Here is an 18130-nt window from a genome sequence, read left to right as displayed (position 1 = left end):
GTGTCATCTGAAACAAGGAGCGGTTTTACCAAATCAGTCAGTAAAAAAAATCAAACGTAAGCAAAACCCTTTGTGTTCTACATCTGGAAAAGTGGTTTAAATTATTTGATATTTTAAGTTTCAACTATGAAAAGTATCCTAACAACAAGTTCAGTTTTCCTGCCAAAGCCAGGCGACTTATCATAAGCCGTTAGCGGCGGTACCTTTGCAGTGTGAAGTTAACGTTCCTTCAATCAATGTTTACTTTGAGTCAACCTCAAAAACAACATCTATCTAATCGGGAAATGTATCTAGCTCACAACGCTAGGTAAAAGGTAGACGTTCCTCCACCTTGTCTTTCTAAAGCTCATCTCACCAGAACTAATACTAAGCAGACTCGCTGTGTATATATATTGTAATAAATGAATGCATTAACAGAGGAATTTGTACCTCTTTCAGGTCAGGTTTTTCTTTCGTTTGATGTATTTAATTATCTTTCAGGACATATTTTCCTTCCAGTGAATTGCACTGTGAGAGAAGCCTCTTGTGCTGTGTAGAAGAAGCAGCCCACTAGCTTTGTTGAAACAATATTATCTTAAAAGCGCTTAAACTTCTGAGGCAAAGTCATGTCATTTGCAGCCTGTGAGTTGTTGGCAAACAGTAATTAGCTGCAGGGTTCGCTGGATGTGACTCAATGTGACTGTGTATTCTCGCTCATGCTCTTGTACCACTTCCCTTTTTTATGATTTATAACAGAGGAGATCATGAGGTAAATGTTTGACTTGCATTGCACATGGTGATACTCCATAAGCCATTTAAAAAAATGACTTTGTTATAGTATATGAAGCACCATGTGGTGATAAACACTAATGCACAAGAACATTAATGTCTTGCTGGTTAATGTTAACGAATGCATAAAAATGATACGTTTAATTCGCCTATACTTCTCTACTTACTTAAAATACTATAGTATTCTCGAAGAAACCACTTGGAAACCCAAGCCGTGGTTCACTCTTGAAAAGGCCGTTTTATGGTTGAGTTTTTTTAAATTATTAGTTTCAACTAGCAAAATCTGAGCTTGCCGCCATACAGCAGCAGACTACGTAAACTGTTGGACAATCGCACTGCCAGGAAGCATCAGTGAGTTTGTCAAAGACATAAATGTAGAAATCAGCTGTAGGATACGGAGACTAAATGGATGTAAAAACATGTTTTAGTCGGAGTCAACAAGGGAAAAGTTAACTGCGTTGTTTTCTTCATGAAGTAAATGAATATGTAATGTTTTCTGTACTCACACGGACGTGTCTTGTTTGTGGTTCCAGTTGCCTGAAAATATATAAATATCAAAATAATTTTTGCCGCTGTTATGGAAGTTGTGTGGAAAGCATTTCCTGTAGGTAGCCGCTGTAGTAAAGTAAAATGCTTTAACAGCTTCACTGCTGCAGCAATTTTATGGAGATCAACAAGCATTATTATTATTATTATTATAATGTTATAGCAGCAGCCTTATTTTCAAACGTAAGCCCTTCTTAATACTTGATTCTTGTTCATGAATTGTATATATCGGTGATCCTATTTTTATTTGATCCAGACTTTCAACAGTTTATTTAAGAACCCTGAACTCTCATCATTCCGAGTCAACGTGGAGGTGGATTCACTGAACATGTTCATCAATAGCTCATTTTGAATGGAAGATGCATTGGTAGTTTTGATTTGCTGTCACAATCATTAAAAAGCAAAAGCAGCATGTATGGATAATCTGTTTGCTTTCCAAAGTCCTAACGCTAGTGGGTGATTGTGCTTTATTTTTTAATTTGACCTACTTTGGCATCCAGGAAAACAGTGGAGAGCAGCGTGAGCGCGCCACCCGATAACGAAGCTGTGTTTCACTGTCCTGGCGCCAACAATGCAACCCCAAATCACGTGACATCCGACTCGATAAGCACTGAATCGAGGGAGAGGAGAAGCGACAACAGGAGTGAAGACTCGCATGCTGAAAAGGGTGGAGACTGATGTGTCAGAAAGTGGAAATGGAGTAGATTACATGATAGACATTCCTCCCAGGAGACTTTCTGACACGCAGATGTAACTAATACAGTTAAAGACTTCTATTAAGCGGTGCCCGAGTCTGGAGCCTGTGGTCGTGCATACTGCCTGACTATTAACGTGGACTCTTTCATCAGGATCTTTTCCTCTTGATCTGGTTGTCAGGAGTGATGGACTTGCTAACCTAAAATAAATACATTATTTAATCCCTTCTCGATATCCCCTTAAAAATGGTGCGTATCTAACAGTGTGCTCTGCCTTCTTGTAGTTCTCAAATTCTCCAGAAACACTAGCTAGCTTTGTTATGTGGTTTTTGTGCAGTCACTTATAGTATAAGCGCCACACCAACACCTACTAGAAATAACAGCTTTTGAACCTCTGCTACAATCATCTGTCAGATTCCATCTGATCAGCTTTCATGTGGTTGGATTTATCGACACTATATTTTGGGACAGTAAGAGTTTTATATTCCGTACTTTTCGTTTCGTTGAATGTTACTTGTTCGTGCCCATTTGAAATTTTCACTGCTTTTGGCACCTTCACGGAAGAGTCACGTCTTCTACTTTTGTATTTTCTATTGTGCAGTTTGTTGTTTCTGGAGGTCCTATTTGCAGGAGAAGCACAGAATGGTTCCGAATAATTCCATGTAATTGCAAAGAAACCATTCAATAGTACAAGTCCTGTCTTCCTGTTCGCCGGCAGAGAAGCACTAGACAGATATTATGGGAAGGCTTCCACGACCCTTGTGAGTCCAGCATCTCTGCTGTGTGAAACCACAACCATGGACAGAGACTAGCGGAACATATTGGTTGAGATGGAAATGTCACAGGTTTTATAGCACTCTACTGTAAACACAATCTGTTCAGTCACTCGTCCTCATGTGTTGTTGTTCCCAGTGGAGATGCGTGCGTGCGCAGATCAGAAATATCCATGAGACATTTCATGGATTTTTGGACTGTGGCTTCTGGGTAGTTTTTGTTGGACCCTGGTGTTGGTTGGACGACGAAACCAAGTTTTTTTTGGCACCTGAGATTCGAACCACCAGCCTGCCCGTGTGTTGCTTTAGACCTGCCGCCCCTGTTATTTGCCCCCCTCATCCACCTTCTGCAGTGCTCCTTTATCCGTGCTGCCCTTTCAGAGCCGCCTGCACAGACATCAGCCCACCTCCTGTTGTGGGATTAAGGAGGGATTGAGCAAGTCCTTGTAGGACTCACAGGTGGATAATAGGTCGATTCTTTACACCTGAGTCAAGTGTGTCGCCGCTTATCTGGTTCTGAGACAAAGAGCCACTGGACTGCTGAATGTAGTCGGGCTCCGGCTCCTCTTTAGACCCGGGGACGGAAGGTAGAGTGGGTGGATAAAACCATCTTTTGGCACAAGCAGAGGAGGATTCCTTCACCGTAGGACTGGCTCGAGGTGACCGTGGTAATTGAGCGTCTCGTGCTCCGCGGGCCATCCAGATGCTTTTTCAGTTCAATTTAGTGATCTCTCTGCTCGGTCTTATCGAATTTGCTTCGGTGCTTTGCTAAGTGGGTTTGAAAGGTTTTAAACAATCTGGGAGGTGAACCTGGAAGACGTCTGGACAAATTGGATAATCAAGGGTCAATCCTCATTCATGTTAGCGGTTATTGATTGTTGACTCTGGAAAATGGACAAATAAATTAAGCGACAACAAGGCCCTCAGCAGAATAGATGGAGAACAAATCAGTTGTCTGACCTGTTTAAGATCTTTCTCAGCCACAGTTCGACATAAAGGTCTTCAGACCCTTTAATGCATATTAGATTATTGGGCGGAAAAAACATTTTTAAACCACTGTTTGGGAAAACACAAACAGCCCTATCTGAAATACAAGCAACCTTCATATGTTGGAGTTATGATCCTTCTGATTTCAACATCTTCTGTCACAGAACCCAGAAATGTGGGACCTTTTTAGTATAGAAATACACTTTGTAATACCATCCAAAAATGAAAAGATTTAATTTGAGGCTATTGTTCATTTTTAAACAAAATGAAAGGAAATAATTCAGGAATCAAATCGGCACTATTGGTATTTTTATTCATAACGTTTCCAATGTCATGAATGCTCCATTCTGTCACATTTGCAATACGACGAGCTACATGTTGTAAATGTGGCTTTTATTAAAAAATGTTTACTCTTCTTTTGGAAACTACCTTGATCCAAGGTAAGGATGAGCATTTTCAGTGAGAAGATGATCAATAATTAACGCTGCCATCTCTCCCCAGCTGCTTTCAGTAGAACTGACTATCTGTACAAAGCGGAGCCATCAATGCATTCAAAAAACCAAATACAACAAACACATTTACTGATGAAACTGAAACGTTTGTTCGTAGACTCACTTCAAAATCTTAAAAACCCCAAACATAACGTTGTGCACTCTAATACAAAGCCCTCAGCCATTAGGAGAATACATTTGATTTGGAGATCTTGCTTGGATTTGGATAAAAGCACATTACACTGATATGAATGATTTATAGATTTGTTGCATTATGTATGAAGATCTAATGAACCCCAAAAGGCGCAACACCGTCTTTTCTCATCCGCAGTAATTGGTAGATAGAAAGTATTGAGTTAAGTTTATGCTTTTGTTTGGTTCTTTCTTTTTCTACCATAATTGACTATTTCACAAAAACTCTTTGAATTGAATAGTCATCTTCCTTCCAGTGTCTCTTATTTGTGTGACTTATTTGTGAAGTGTGTTTTATTCAAAAAACACACCGCACGGTTGCATGCTGGTAAGCAAAGCTAAATTGTCGGCTTATTACTGATCAGTACAGTTACCCTCCAGCAGTAAACCGGTCTTAATTTGTAATGTATAGCGCACATTTAAAACAAGTGATCAAAGCAATTCTTATTACCGAGCTGCAAAGATATAAACGTATGCTTTAAATGACCAAAGTAAGCACATCCAGTTGTGCAGTGAAACCAGCTTTCCAAGGTTCCACGTTTTGAATTCTCTTAGTGCACGGGAGTCATATTTGTACATCATTGGTGCAAACGTACTGTAATCCTTCACACAATCTGCACTTTCATGCCTAATCTTTCATATTGAATGGACAGCATGTCCTCAAGCTTAGTGTGTTTGGAGCAGCATGGGAAATATCACTCTTCTTGTCTTGTGAATTCAACAAAATGAATCATGTGACATTTTACATATTCTTTGCTATCTATTAACTTCTATTTACTATTTGTTTTGCATGAAATAAAATAATTATAGGCATTCTGTCAAAATGTGACCCTGATATTTTGTCAGGTTGCTTAGAGATGCACCAATTTTCTTCCCCATTCTGATATAAAACGTTTTTAAAGTTTAAGCTGTTGCTTCCAAGTATTTGCCACTGAAATGGGTAAAACATCTTTCCACGTCACTCTTGAAATTGGCCTAACTTACAGTATTCAAATTTCTAAATCCTATCATTCACGTTTCGTTTTTCCCCTAATATTTTCTTTTTGTTAAAAATCCAAAACCTTTTGAGATTTTGTTTTTCCATTCAGATATTTTTTCTTTTTATGAAATAATATCTGTATTTATTCATGTTTCTCTCAAAAAAACATGCATTTTACAAGATATCATTCAAGAAAAAGTTACCAAAGTAAAAGTCATCACGCGGTTCATGAGCGTAAATCTTACCCACAAAAGTTTTTTCAAGATATATAATGAGATTCAGCCGTCACTGGTTACAGCAGATCAGCTAAAACTTGGACGATTGTCTCTCCTTGTATCACAGAGTAGTGTTACAAAGTGTGTATGTAAAGCATGTGATAGTGAGCCGGGACATAATATCCGTTGTGGTTCTCAATCTTGTTCACATGCCCGAGTACACCCTCACAGAGCGAGCTGATCTGTTGACGCTCGTCCTTTTTTTTTTTTTTTTTTTTTTCTTGTGTGCGTTTTGTCGATTTGTCTTTCTGTCATGCAAACGTCAAAGACAAACATTTGAGAGGACTGGTTTTTCCAGTAGAGTGAGTCCGTACTCTGAGTCCTCAGCCGGTACACAGAAGCTCTCCGGCCAGTCGGGGACATCCGGAAGGTGCCGTTAAGATTTCTGATGCTTCAGATGTAAAAGTGTAAGACTTCAGTTTCTCTAATAAAATAAATGTCACTAGTGCAGTCGCTCTTTGTGGAGGTTTATCCTTAAACATTTGTCAAAACAGGCCTCTAATAGACAAGCCGTGACACTACGAGGCTGCCCGTTCAGGTAGCTGCTGGTCTGAAAGCGGTGTGCTGTGTTTTTTCATCTCACAGATGTAAGCGAGCGGAGGAAGCACATAACACAACTTCCTCATAGATTCTCTGATAGTGATGCTCGTGAGGTTTATTCATAAAAAAACTCAAACATCAGCTTTCCTCTAAGCTGCAGGACGCCACTGTTTGTTTCTCTTGTTTTTCTTTTTCAGCAGCACAAACTACATCGTCCAAAATGTCATAAGGTGGAATCCATGAAGTCAATGTCAGTATTCACATCAGCATCAGCTGAGGATGGTACTCAAATTGCTAATAACGGCTAAAAAGAACTACAAAAGCATTCAGATGGTCAACGCTGCGGAAGTAACATGAGGTGGGAATTCATTCGCTGTATATTTATAACGTGTTCAGAATTTCTTTTTTCTTTTTTTATTTACCATTAATGTGTTTGAAATTTTTTAATGTGCTCTTTGAATAAACTTAAAGTTCAAAGGGGAATAAAAGCGAGGACTATTATTTACTAACGATTTGATTACGATCAAATAGGGAAAACCCGTAACGATAGATCACAGATCAGGCTGAATAGATATTAAAAGGGTAAACTCCGTGAACTGACATTGATCTGGTACTTGTAGAGTGGAATTCCCAAAGTTGACTGCGGTCACGATATTGATTATGTACACGTGTATAACCTCCGACGCGGGGAAGTGGCTGTATTGAACGTTACACGAGCCCTTTTAGAGCGCGATCAGAGAACACCGCCACAAACCACTGGGTGCTAGAAGCTCAGGCTCCTCCTCCTATTTGACAGAAGCCGCCTGTATTGGCCTTTAGGGTTAAGAGGCATTTCCCACACACACGTACACACGTCCACCCGTCCTGCAACGGTCCGGAGGAGAGTAGATTCCAGGCATTTAGTGATGCGACCCCTGTGCTGCAGTAGTGGACGCTGCGCCGTACAGCAGAAGATCACTAACGACTCCCCTGGTGCCTTCAAAGGCGAAGGAGTTGCCACATGGCCGATGTTCCTCGAACACATCTGAACCAGCGCCGCGGCCGCGTTGTTGTTGTTGCACCCTGTGAGAAGCCGAACCAAATGGTCCACAACGATTAAGAACACGAACGCTCCTCATTTGCGTCTTTTGTTTCATTTTAAAGATTGTTGATTCGTTGTCAGGGTGACCGAGCTGCTTTTAACGGTTTCACTCTCGGGGGAATCGCGACTGTCCTAATGATCACACTACAAACGTCCCTGGTTTTCAGGCCGCAGATCAATTGGCTCCAGCTCCCTTCGGTTTACTGTCATACGGCGGCAAAGTGTAAAACAATGCTAGAAGCCCAAGTCGTGAGGTCTTCCACTGGTTTCACTTCATTCATTTGGCACAGAGAAGATCGTGTTTGCTCTTTAGTTTTTGTTAGTTGTCCAACAACGCAGAGCTGTCAATTTTTTTAATTGATGACGTGCCATCAGGACGTCAACGAGTGCATGTCAATAAACTTACGTTTATCTTATTTTCAATACGTAATTAAATAATGAAATTAGTTTCAAATCCGAATAGTGAGAAGGGCCAGTGACCGTAACAGTCGGCTGTGACACACCGACCTGGTCAACATGACAATTTGTAACATTTATGAAAAATGAAGGGGAAGCCTTGCTGTGCCACAGCGTGAAGGATTCTGCTGCTGGCGCTAAATCAAAGGGGTTGTTGTTGTCATTTCTATCTGCTCCGCTTATAATACAAGCTCATACTTTCAACTTGAATCAGTCCAGGCTAGATTCCGATAGCTTCAGCTGTACTAGGACACACACTCGCCTGCAACCATTCTGAAATAATCGGCAGATGCCTGCAGAGTTTGGACGTTAACGACCACTTCAAAATGATCCTCTCAAATGATCCAAGTGAAATGTGCCTAAAAAAAGAACATAACGTGACATCTGTGTGAGCCGTAGTAATGCCAATCTATTTATTCCAAACTAATTGCGTTATGTAAAGATGAGGAGTGAGTGCTGTTGAATTATAGCGCCGCTCTTTGCTCCATTCTGTTCAGGCTCTGATTCTCGTCGTACAGGGAGGTCATTGTGAGGAGATATTCACTGTGATGCGGCCCAGTGTTACGTGTGCTTCTTCTCAGCTGAGTGAATTAGAGTCTTGTGATTCTCCTTCTAAATGTATCACATTTGGCCACGAGGCAAACGGACTACAACTCAGTGGATGGGTTCTCTCTTTGTTCAAGAGCTCATGAAAACAACATTCCTTTTCTCTATTGGTGTCCACTAGCTGACGCCCAGGCAGACTTCATTTTCTACTGCTTTCCCACACACACACACACACACACACACTGACCATTTTCCCAGGAAGTCCTGTTATGGAAAGGGCGACCCTCTGACCACACTTCCATAATTCAACGGTGATTATACAACAGACGCACAGCATCTCTTTCCCGTCGCTCTGTGTGTTTTCGCCTCATCGGCTTGTTCAACTTCTCAAACATCGGATGTCAGTGTTTGTGTGTTTGTCCCTTTTCTCGTCTTTTCTTCCACTCTTTATTTACCTCGCGTGACCTCACGTCCCCAGAGCGCCTTAAACTGACTTGAGGGATTTCTCTTAACGCGCTCCACTCTCTGTCCTCCACAGGTTTCTAACCGGCATCACTATGACTGAAGGGGATTATGACTACCTTATCAAGCTCCTCGCCTTGGGGGACTCCGGCGTGGGCAAGACCACCTTCCTGTACCGATACACAGACAACAAGTTCAACCCCAAGTTCATCACCACAGTCGGCATCGACTTCAGGGAAAAGAGAGTGGTAAGTTCCTTATTTCTTTCTGGGCTGCAGCTGGCAGTTATTTTAGTCATTGAGAATTCAACCAAATATTTCATCAAGGAATGAAGAAATAATAGAGACAATATTCGTTACTTTTATTTTCTTGTTTAATAAAGCAACATTATAATCATTACTACTACTACTACAATTATAATGTCTGTCAAAACCCGTTCAGGGCATTTAAGTGCTATTTACTCGGGTTTCCAGGCTCCAGATGTTTTTTATCACGGTTCAAGAACTGTCCGGAAAACAATTAAATCGGGTCCAAAGTCCATGAATGACCTCAAAGTTCCTAAACCTCTTTCCCTTGTTATTGTCGTCTACAGCAGCTTTTTAGCGTTATTGTCATTGCACAGAGTACTGAGACAACGAAATGCAGTTTAGCATCTAACCAGATGTGCAAGAGAGCAGATAAAGTGCAGAGTATATATAAATAAATGTACAGTGTGAAATATACATGGAGCAGTATATACGTTAAGCTGCAGGGTTGTAAATATGGATGACACGGTACTGCAAGTTGTGCAAATATGGCATTATTCGAAGTGCAGACTGTTCAGTGGCTGGAAGGTCGTGTGTCAGTGGGAGAGGTGTAAGGGGGGGGGGGGCGGGCTTTCACCCTGGTGCAGAGTTCCTCAGGGTGACGGTGGCAGGGAAGACGCTGTTCCTGAACCTGCTGGTTGGGGAACGGAGGGCCCTGTAGCGCCTCCCAAAGGGGAGGAGGGCAAACGGCCTGCGGCTGGGGTGAGCGTTGTCCTTCCCGATGCCGCGCGCCCTCCGCAGACATCTGCCGTACCGCAGCGTGATGCAGTTGGTGAGGATGCTCTCGATGGTGCAGCAGTAGAAGTTCACCGGGATCTGAGGGGACAGATGGGCCTTCAGTCTCCTCAGTGAGAAGAGGGTCCAAGAGAGGTCCTCGGAGATGTGGACACCCAGGAACTTGAAGCTAGCTACACTCAACCCCCGTCCCGTTGATGGAGATGGAGTGTTTGTTTTCCTGAAGTCTTCAATGAGCTCCTTGGTCGTCTTGGTGTTGAGTGCCAGGTTGTTGTTGGCGCACCACTCAGCCGAGTGCTGGACCGCTTTCCTGTCGGCCGACTCATCCTTTTTGCTGATGAGACCGATCACTGTTGTGTCGTCTGCAAACTTGACAATGTTGTTTTTTAACTACAGGTCTGCAGTCGTAATGAAGAGGGAGTAACTCAACCCTTTAACACCTTTAACCCATTAACATCACTTTGGTGCTATTCTTTAACTGACAATGCTGCATTAACCTGCATAATGACTCCAGATGACTCTCAGGGTTGATTATTGTCCTTGATGTGTGTGTGTGTTTAGATCACACCCAGTGTTCAGAAGTCAAGGGAGGAAACAGAAATAGACGTGTAGGATCACAGCTGTAGCTCAGTGCTGTCAGGGGCGTCTCCTGAGGGCTTTCTAATGGAGACTGAAGATTAATGTGGGCCAGTTTCAGCCTTTGAAGCAGAACTGACAGTTGTGATGCGCCGTAATGAAGCAAAATCTCCAGCTGCTGTAAACCGAGCTGGATGTAGTGAGCATGTCCGTCAGTCATCTTAGAGGGTCGCGAGGGGGCTGCAGTCAATCCCAGCTAACATCTGCCGAGAGCCGGGGTCCCCGGGGCACATGGCCGTTTCTAACGGGACTCCGGCTGCCCTTTTGTGTGTGGGGACAACAAAAAAAATGACTTTGAGCTGACTTACAACAATATTTTGAATTCATACATAGATTATAGTTATTTATAGTATTCAGACCAAAGATTGTGTCACACAGTCCGACGTATTCGCTCTGTTCAGGCCTCAAATGGTGACGAGTCAGTTAAGGGTCTTTGAATACGTTTTAATAAGCTTAATTGGTTAATGGACAGAACTTGTGTAGAACTTTTTCTAGTTTTCTGACCATTTCGGCTTCCACAACGAACTGCACCACGGGTCCCACCAGGGAGGACTCGCGCTCTCCGACGCACAAGGATCCTCATTATCCCTCCGCCGCCACGTAGAACACTGAGCTGCACGCACCCCAGGGCGTGATTGCTGTGAGCGCTGCCTCATCTGGGAGAGTACGAGGTGCGAATGGCGCCCGAAGCTTCCAGCAGAGACACAAACGCCACCGGCTGCCACTCACAGGAGTTCATCGCGCCAGAGTCAAGGTCGCCGTGCTGACGACCCACGATCATTGTTGCTTATAAAATGGTTACATAGGACTGTAAAACTCGGGAACGCGCGTTATCACGTGCAGCGATGTGCTGTGAGAAGCAGAGTCCAGTTTCGTAATCGGTTTCAGCGAAGACGGAGCAGCAAAGTCGTCTGATGTCCGCAGACGGCTGCCTGTAAGCTTTAGCTCCTCTCTCTCTCTCCAGATGTACACCGCAGCCAACCCCAATGGGACGACCGTGGGGAAAACCTTCAAGGTTCACCTCCAGCTGTGGGACACAGCTGGACAGGAGAGGTGAGCTGCTCGTCCCAATGTCCTTTAAACCCATTAGTTTTAGCGTTTTTTTGAATAAATGTGTGTGTGTGTGTGTGTGTGGCAGGCTTTTATAAGAACTGATGACTCATTGTACGATGAGTCAGTGGAAGTTACATGATTCTGACTTTATTTCTTCAGCTCAGTGTAAAAAACCCTCTCCTGATGGAGCACCACTGGTTCCTTTACGCAGAATAATTACCCAGAAGCCCAGCATGCCACATAACAGTTTGGCTCAATGAAGCTTGATTATTAGCAATATTTGCATTTTATACTTTTTTAATTGATAGATCGATTTATTTATTTTTTATATATATTAATTTATTTTGTATGCACAATATATTCTGTTGTGTATACAATAATACACTACTTTGGTCTCTAACTATCAGTCTAGTTGGTTCTGAGCAATAATATCAGAACCAAAAGGATTAAGTATCACATATGAGGGACGATTTAGCAAAATGAGTTATGCAAAGCTTGTTTATTCCAAGCCTATTCAAATAAAGTCACTAATTGAGTTACATAAAATAATACCCGCTCACATAGAGGCCTCACGTGTTCCTCCAACATATGATACCAGTTAGCTGTAAAGTGTTTAGAAGAGGTCTGCTGATTTTAGGAAAATGCCTGGGACACAAGTCCTCCTCTTCACACGTCCTTGAGTCCGTTCAGGTGGTAACGGTTACCTGGCGTAAACCACACCCCTCCCTGGTCTCCTGTTCTCTGCCCGCCATCATCCGCTCCGATATCGCACAGCACGTGCAGTGCGCGTCCCCCCACTTACCCCCGTGTCCCCAGCTCAGGCGTCGCTTTGGTTCACTTCTATTTTGTCATAATGTTCGTTCGCTGCACTGACCACTGTTCAGCGCCGGTGTCCCCTGCTCCCGTGTGGCGTTCATTTTGTTCTTGTCCGTTGTGTGTGTGTGTGCGCGCGCTTCAGGTTCCGCAGCCTCACTACTGCGTTCTTCAGGGACGCCATGGGATTCCTGCTGATGTTTGATCTCACCAGCCAGCAGAGCTTCCTCAATGTCAGAAACTGGATGAGTACGTTTCTAACCTCACATTTTGGTTATGTGTTGAGAAAGCGCCTTTGTGTAAGCTGCAGGTCAAAGTTCACCCCTCTACGGTGCTGTTAAAAACTCTTTAATACTATTTTTCTTTGTCTTTTATTGACGTTCCCCCAGAAACATCACTCAGCTGTGCAAAGATACTTTTCTGTTTCCCACGTGCGCCTCATTCGTTTGCTTTTTTTTTGAATGTTTGCGTTCCTCCCCAGGCCAGCTGCAGGCCAATGCCTACTGCGAGAACCCAGATATTGTGTTGGTAGGAAACAAGGCCGACCTGGCCGACCAGCGGGAGGTTCAGGAGAAACAGGCCAAGGAGCTGGCTGACAAATACGGGTAAGTTTCTAACTTCCAAGTACACAAGTTAAGTGTTGACTGTGAGCGGCGCGGTGAGACAAGACACCAAAGGCAGGCCGTGTGCATGCCCCATGAGGATCACTCAACTCTTATTTCCAAACTTCCCGTTGGACAAGGTAAAAAATATTTCAGGAAACAAAGACCTCAGAATTGTGTTGCCCGAGTACATCAGACTGTTGCAGGAAATGATCAAATGTGTCTTAATCTCCGGGGAACCGTTCAAGGGGGAAGGGACTCATGAACATCTGAGGCCGAGGGCAGCGTATGTAAACAATAGTTTAAAGATGGAGTTAGTGATGCCTTCGCTCTGTCCGAATCGGCCAGAGATTTAACCTTTTGCTTCCTTGTTCCGCGAGTTTGATTGTTTCAAACTTTTGTCTTAACATGTTGTGCAGAAACAACCCCCTCCAGCAAACCGTGCCTGTTAGGCCCTTTAAAGCCTCCCGAGGTTCATTCATTATAAGAAATCGGAATGGAGTAATTAAGATAATTTAAAGGAGCATTTAAGATAATTTCATTTCAAATTTCAAATAATTAAGCTTTGACGAACACAATGAAGCTCCCTTGTTGCTGCTTGTTGCTGTCTCTAATGGGCCGTGCATATATTTGCAAGTCTATCCAGGGTGATTTAAAAAGAGATTATATGAAATCAATTAAAAAAACTGATGGGAGTAATTGGGAAACTGTCTTCAGTCATCCTTTTAAACTGATAATTCTGCTCCTGTCGCCCACAGGATCCCGTACTTTGAGACGAGTGCAGCGACGGGTACCGAGGTGGACAAGGCGGTGATAACCCTGTTGGACCTGGTCATGAAGAGGATGGAGCAGTGCGTCGACAAACCGCCCGCCGAGCCCTCCAACGGGAACGGGGCCACAAAGCTCGCCGAGGCGCAGCCCAACGAGAAGAAATGCGCATGCTAGACGGAGAGGGGAACGACCAGTCAGCGCTTCAGTCGTCCGTCTTTTCTACTCGCCACATTCCCCGCTTCTTTTACCTCCTCCTCCGCCGTCCTCTTTGATTGCATGTTTCTTTATCTTCTCCTGTCCAATCCCATCTCTAAGATACTACTTTGAACCATCTCATGGTCCACTTTTCTTCCTCGTCCAAGCTGTGTTCGTCGTTTTCTCTCCTCCCACGCGCTCTGCCACAGGGCATTGAAGCAGGTTGGTCTCCCTCTGGTGGATGTTGGAGGTAACACAGCCTGAGCCTGTTTTCCGTTGAGGACTGTTCAGGAGGAAATTAAAACCGGAGGGGACAGTTTCATCGCTGTCGGACACGTAATGTGCCTTGGCTGTCTGATCTGTGGCGTAAAGAGCTTAACGTCTGGCTGTGTAAAGGAGCCAAAGTCACGGTCCTCTCTCAAACGTTTCCTCCTGGATCAGAGCGAGCAGCTGTGCGACCAGCAAGTTTAGTTTTTTTTGTCTACTTTGTCTAGTTGGGTATAATCACTTTTCAGTGCTCCAAGCAGTGTTTTTTTGGCTGGTCTGTTTCCTAAAAAATGCACTAAATAGCGTTTCGATGTGATAGGCTGTCATGGTGGAGGTCTTTGACTCGTGAGTGAGAGGTGCTGCTGTTCATAAATGATGATGTTAGTGATTATCATGTCACCGTATATTCATTTTAAACAATGTTACTATTTTGGAATTGACAATTAATGTTGACACTCCTTTTTGAATAAAACCTAGGAATACATGTTGCTTGGACAGGCCCAGCTAACAAACTAACTCAAGGCTATTGATGCCTGGCAGTGTTGGAAGTGCACACATGTGCTATATCGCTATGTTACCAAAAGCAGCTGATGATTTGTTTCAGAGTAAAAAAAGACTGTTTGCATTTTTTTTGGTAACTTTTAAGGATTCAAATTGAGAAAAGTATATCACAATGTTGTTTTCTATCATTCTCGCCGGAACAGCAGCACCCCTGCATGCAGAGATGGCTCATGCTATCTCCTTTGTTGTGGCTGTTTTTGCTCCCTGTCAGCAGCCACGTTGATCTTTGCTGCAGCACAGCTGTCTCTGCGTTGTGTTTTCCTGATGGTGCCGGACGTGGCTGATTATGTACCATTCATATGTAGGACTAATATGGGTACAGCATGGGACATGTGAGTCTACAGTCAGCAGGATATAGTGTCAAACGGATCTACTGCCTTGGCTTCTAAAGTGTCCACATACATAATGTCTGTATGTGATAAATTGGCAAACTGGGAAAGCAATGGGGATTCAACGTTAAAGACTAAACAAATATACTGGCTATTTACAAATCAAATGCATATTTTGTGTAATTTAACATAAAGGTATTGAATAAAAAGTTAATTGAAGTGGAGACGAGGATTCCATTATCTCAGCAGCAATGTGCCAGTCATGTGACGTCAGCCTCCCGATCAGCTGATTTTCCCCTAATGACCCCTCACCCCCTAACAGATAATGAGAATTATCACTTCATACATGACCAATGTTGTAAGAATATAAAGTGACCAACTATTTATATGTATTAAATATAAAACATAGATTATTATTTCTGTTGCCATTTGTTTATATCCTTCACGTCACACCAGGAGGAAATCTCGACTGCATTTCTACTTGTAGTTTGTTTCGTCATCGCTTTAATGCTCTCGAGCTCGGTTGTCTTGTTAACCCCAAAACCACCAATTTATCAACAAAATCGGCCACTAACATGAAGAAAATAGACCCTTAAACCCTTAAAGAAGTACAGTAGAAGTTGTTTAATGCTTTTTGGGCGTAACAATGGAAGTTATCGCGGACCAATCCTCTGTGTGTGGTTGGTAAACACTTTGTCGTTGCATAACAAACTATATAACTGCAGCTGTGCTGGTAACCTATATAAATTATGTCATGTCTTTACTCCGTAACTTCCTTCGAGTTCCTGTCCAGAGGCTGCATGCTTGTGCGTTGCAAAAAAACCTTTAACAGTCAAAACATGGTCTAAGATGATCTCTTTGTCTTTAAGCGCAACTCCACAGAATTCATCTTATCAAGTAACAACTTGATCTGCCTTACTTCATCAAAATGTTGAACAGTTTTAATTGCGCCAAAAAAAGAACATTGCGCTTGCCGCCTTGCAGCTGGATCCTATTTTCCTCCAGTGAGCTGATTATTAGAGTATTATACAGAAACCAGAGTGCCAGGTGGGTCGAAAGTAACGTTAAGGAACATTTGAGTGGGCTTACTAATGTTAAACACTGCTGTGGTCATTTTAAAGATTATAAATAGTTACATTTCAATATTTGATTAAGTCCTTTTTATCAGTAATATTTTACTATTTACTTGATTGATCCATAAAATAAATCTTTGGTTTACCAGCGTGCCAAATTTGGAAGTATCACAAGATCTGAACCCCGTTACGTTGTTCACTCAGAGGAAAAACTGCCTCTTCAAATGGAAAAGGAGTCGACGTGTTTTCCCTCTGAAACAGTCGCTCAGTGACGTTTCTGAAAACTCGCTGCTCTTTGATTGCAGTTTCTCGAAATATAAACGTGCCGTCTAGAAAGACAAAAGGAACCGGCTTGCATCGTAACGTTCACTCCCAAACTACAGCGGATGTGAAGTTCCCAGGAACTTCTGTGTATCGTGCGTCTTTTGCGTTGCTTTGGTTACCAACTTGCTCTTAAGTCTCGTCTTTGTAAAGCACAGGTTGCATATTTCTGAACACTCACAGAAACAACGTGGCGAGATCCTCTTTGCTTCCTTTATAGTTTCCACTTTTTTTTCTTTTGCTCAAACTTTCATTAACGAGACAAGTGGTCAAAGCGGAATTACATTTTTTTTTTTTTTTACTTTGGCCCAATGGAATTGTTGAACGTTTAGTTTGTGTTTCTAAATGAATCTTATTCCGATGTTCACACTCTTTTTAACTTTGTTTTTGTCTTCGCCGTGTCCAGAGAATAACCTCTGTTTTTATTTGCTTAATGTTTCAGTCATGTCTCAAGCAAGACTTGATGGTGATGATGATTTCCTTTAATGGTTCTCAAAGTTGCTGGAAGGGCGACTGTGACTGAACCGCACACTAAATCTGCCAGGAAACCAAAACAGTGAGTTAGGAGGTCTTTGTATAATGAGACTATGAGGGCCACATTTCATCTTATGAAACCAGTTGTTAGTACAAAAATGTGATTAGTGCAGTCTTTAACCCTTACTTAGTGTTGATTACCAGTAGGTTGTCATCTTTACTGTTTTTTAAAAAAAGTGACCAAGTTTTTGGTAAAAATACGGTTAAACAGTTTAAATGACTCAATAGAACACTTGCAGTCTCATGTATCCGTATGACTGGCAACTAATTAATTAGTTTAAATGCAATTACAAATGAAAAAATATGAAACACTAAAATTATTCTTTGAGATCCACCAGAAACTTCCCTCCAAATTCCCGGCGCTCGTCACCTCCTAGATGGATGTTCCATTATTGTGACAAACTGATCCAAGCCTTTATGTCCCCTCCATTCAGTATTGAGCTGTGCCACTGGTTTATACTGGTATATACAGTTGTGGTCTCAAGTTTAAGCTTGTAAAGAACATGTCATGGCTCTCTAGAGTTTCCAGTTATTTCTACAACTCTGATAAAGAAGTAACTGGAAACTCTAGAGAGCCATGACATCATTTGGTCAAAAGTTTACGCTTGTAAAGAACTGTACGCCACTGGTACGCCTGACGTTATGTACTGGTATATTTTACCTTCATTTTCACTGTAAATCATGTTTTTCCATTGAGCATCTCTTCCATAAGTTTTAGGCGTTTTTGAATTCACTTTGAAGGTTTAGAGTCACGTTGTACCTGCCATTAACTTCTCTGATCTCCTAAATATTCATGCATTCTAAACAACGGTAAGAGACCAGACGTGATGTTGTGCTCCATATATCAAAACAACTAATCAATCCAAGTACCTCGAAGAGATTTTATTTTTGGAAATCCTGTGTGTGAATTCTCACTGATGCCTGCAGTTTATACACGTTTCTTCAGTTTTAACTGTTGTCTATCGATGCCGGTGTGTGTATGTGTGTGTTTGTTGCAACATCAGCATGTTTGGCACAAAATATGAATGAAATTACCTGTGATGCGATTAATGTTTCCGATGTCAGAGCTGCAAATAAATCTGTTTTTATCCTGTGTTACCTTGTACAGTCTTTGGGATTGAAGTGGATACATTTTGTGTGTACA

The 18130-nt window shown here is 42.4% G+C and overlaps 1 protein-coding gene across 5 annotated transcripts in view; it reads left to right on the top strand.

Annotated features, from left to right (window-relative positions):
* LOC120831536 (ras-related protein Rab-27B) overlaps positions 1-18079 on the top strand; it is a 34108-nt gene extending 16029 nt beyond the window's left edge. For 2 of the 5 annotated variants that reach the window (XM_040197040.2, XM_040197041.2), the window contains 5 exons: positions 8868-9039; positions 11432-11520; positions 12479-12582; positions 12815-12938; positions 13694-18079. In XM_040197040.2, coding sequence (XP_040052974.1) covers positions 8887-9039; positions 11432-11520; positions 12479-12582; positions 12815-12938; positions 13694-13880 — 657 coding nt within the window. In that variant the 5' untranslated portion in view covers positions 8868-8886 and the 3' untranslated portion in view covers positions 13881-18079. Of the gene's footprint in view, positions 1-6441; positions 6605-8344; positions 8641-8705; positions 8730-8867; positions 9040-11431; positions 11521-12478; positions 12583-12814; positions 12939-13693 lie in introns of those variants that run through there. The other 3 variants (XM_078088471.1, XM_078088473.1, XM_078088472.1) reach the window with 3 other exon arrangements.
* The last annotated feature ends 51 nt before the right edge of the window (positions 18080-18130 follow it).

This window comes from Gasterosteus aculeatus, chromosome 14 (genome assembly GCF_964276395.1).
Source record: "Gasterosteus aculeatus chromosome 14, fGasAcu3.hap1.1, whole genome shotgun sequence".
In the NCBI taxonomy this organism is placed as follows: Eukaryota; Metazoa; Chordata; class Actinopteri; order Perciformes; family Gasterosteidae; genus Gasterosteus; species Gasterosteus aculeatus.
Note: the sequence above shows the minus strand (reverse complement) of the source record. Positions and strands in the feature narration are given on the sequence as shown.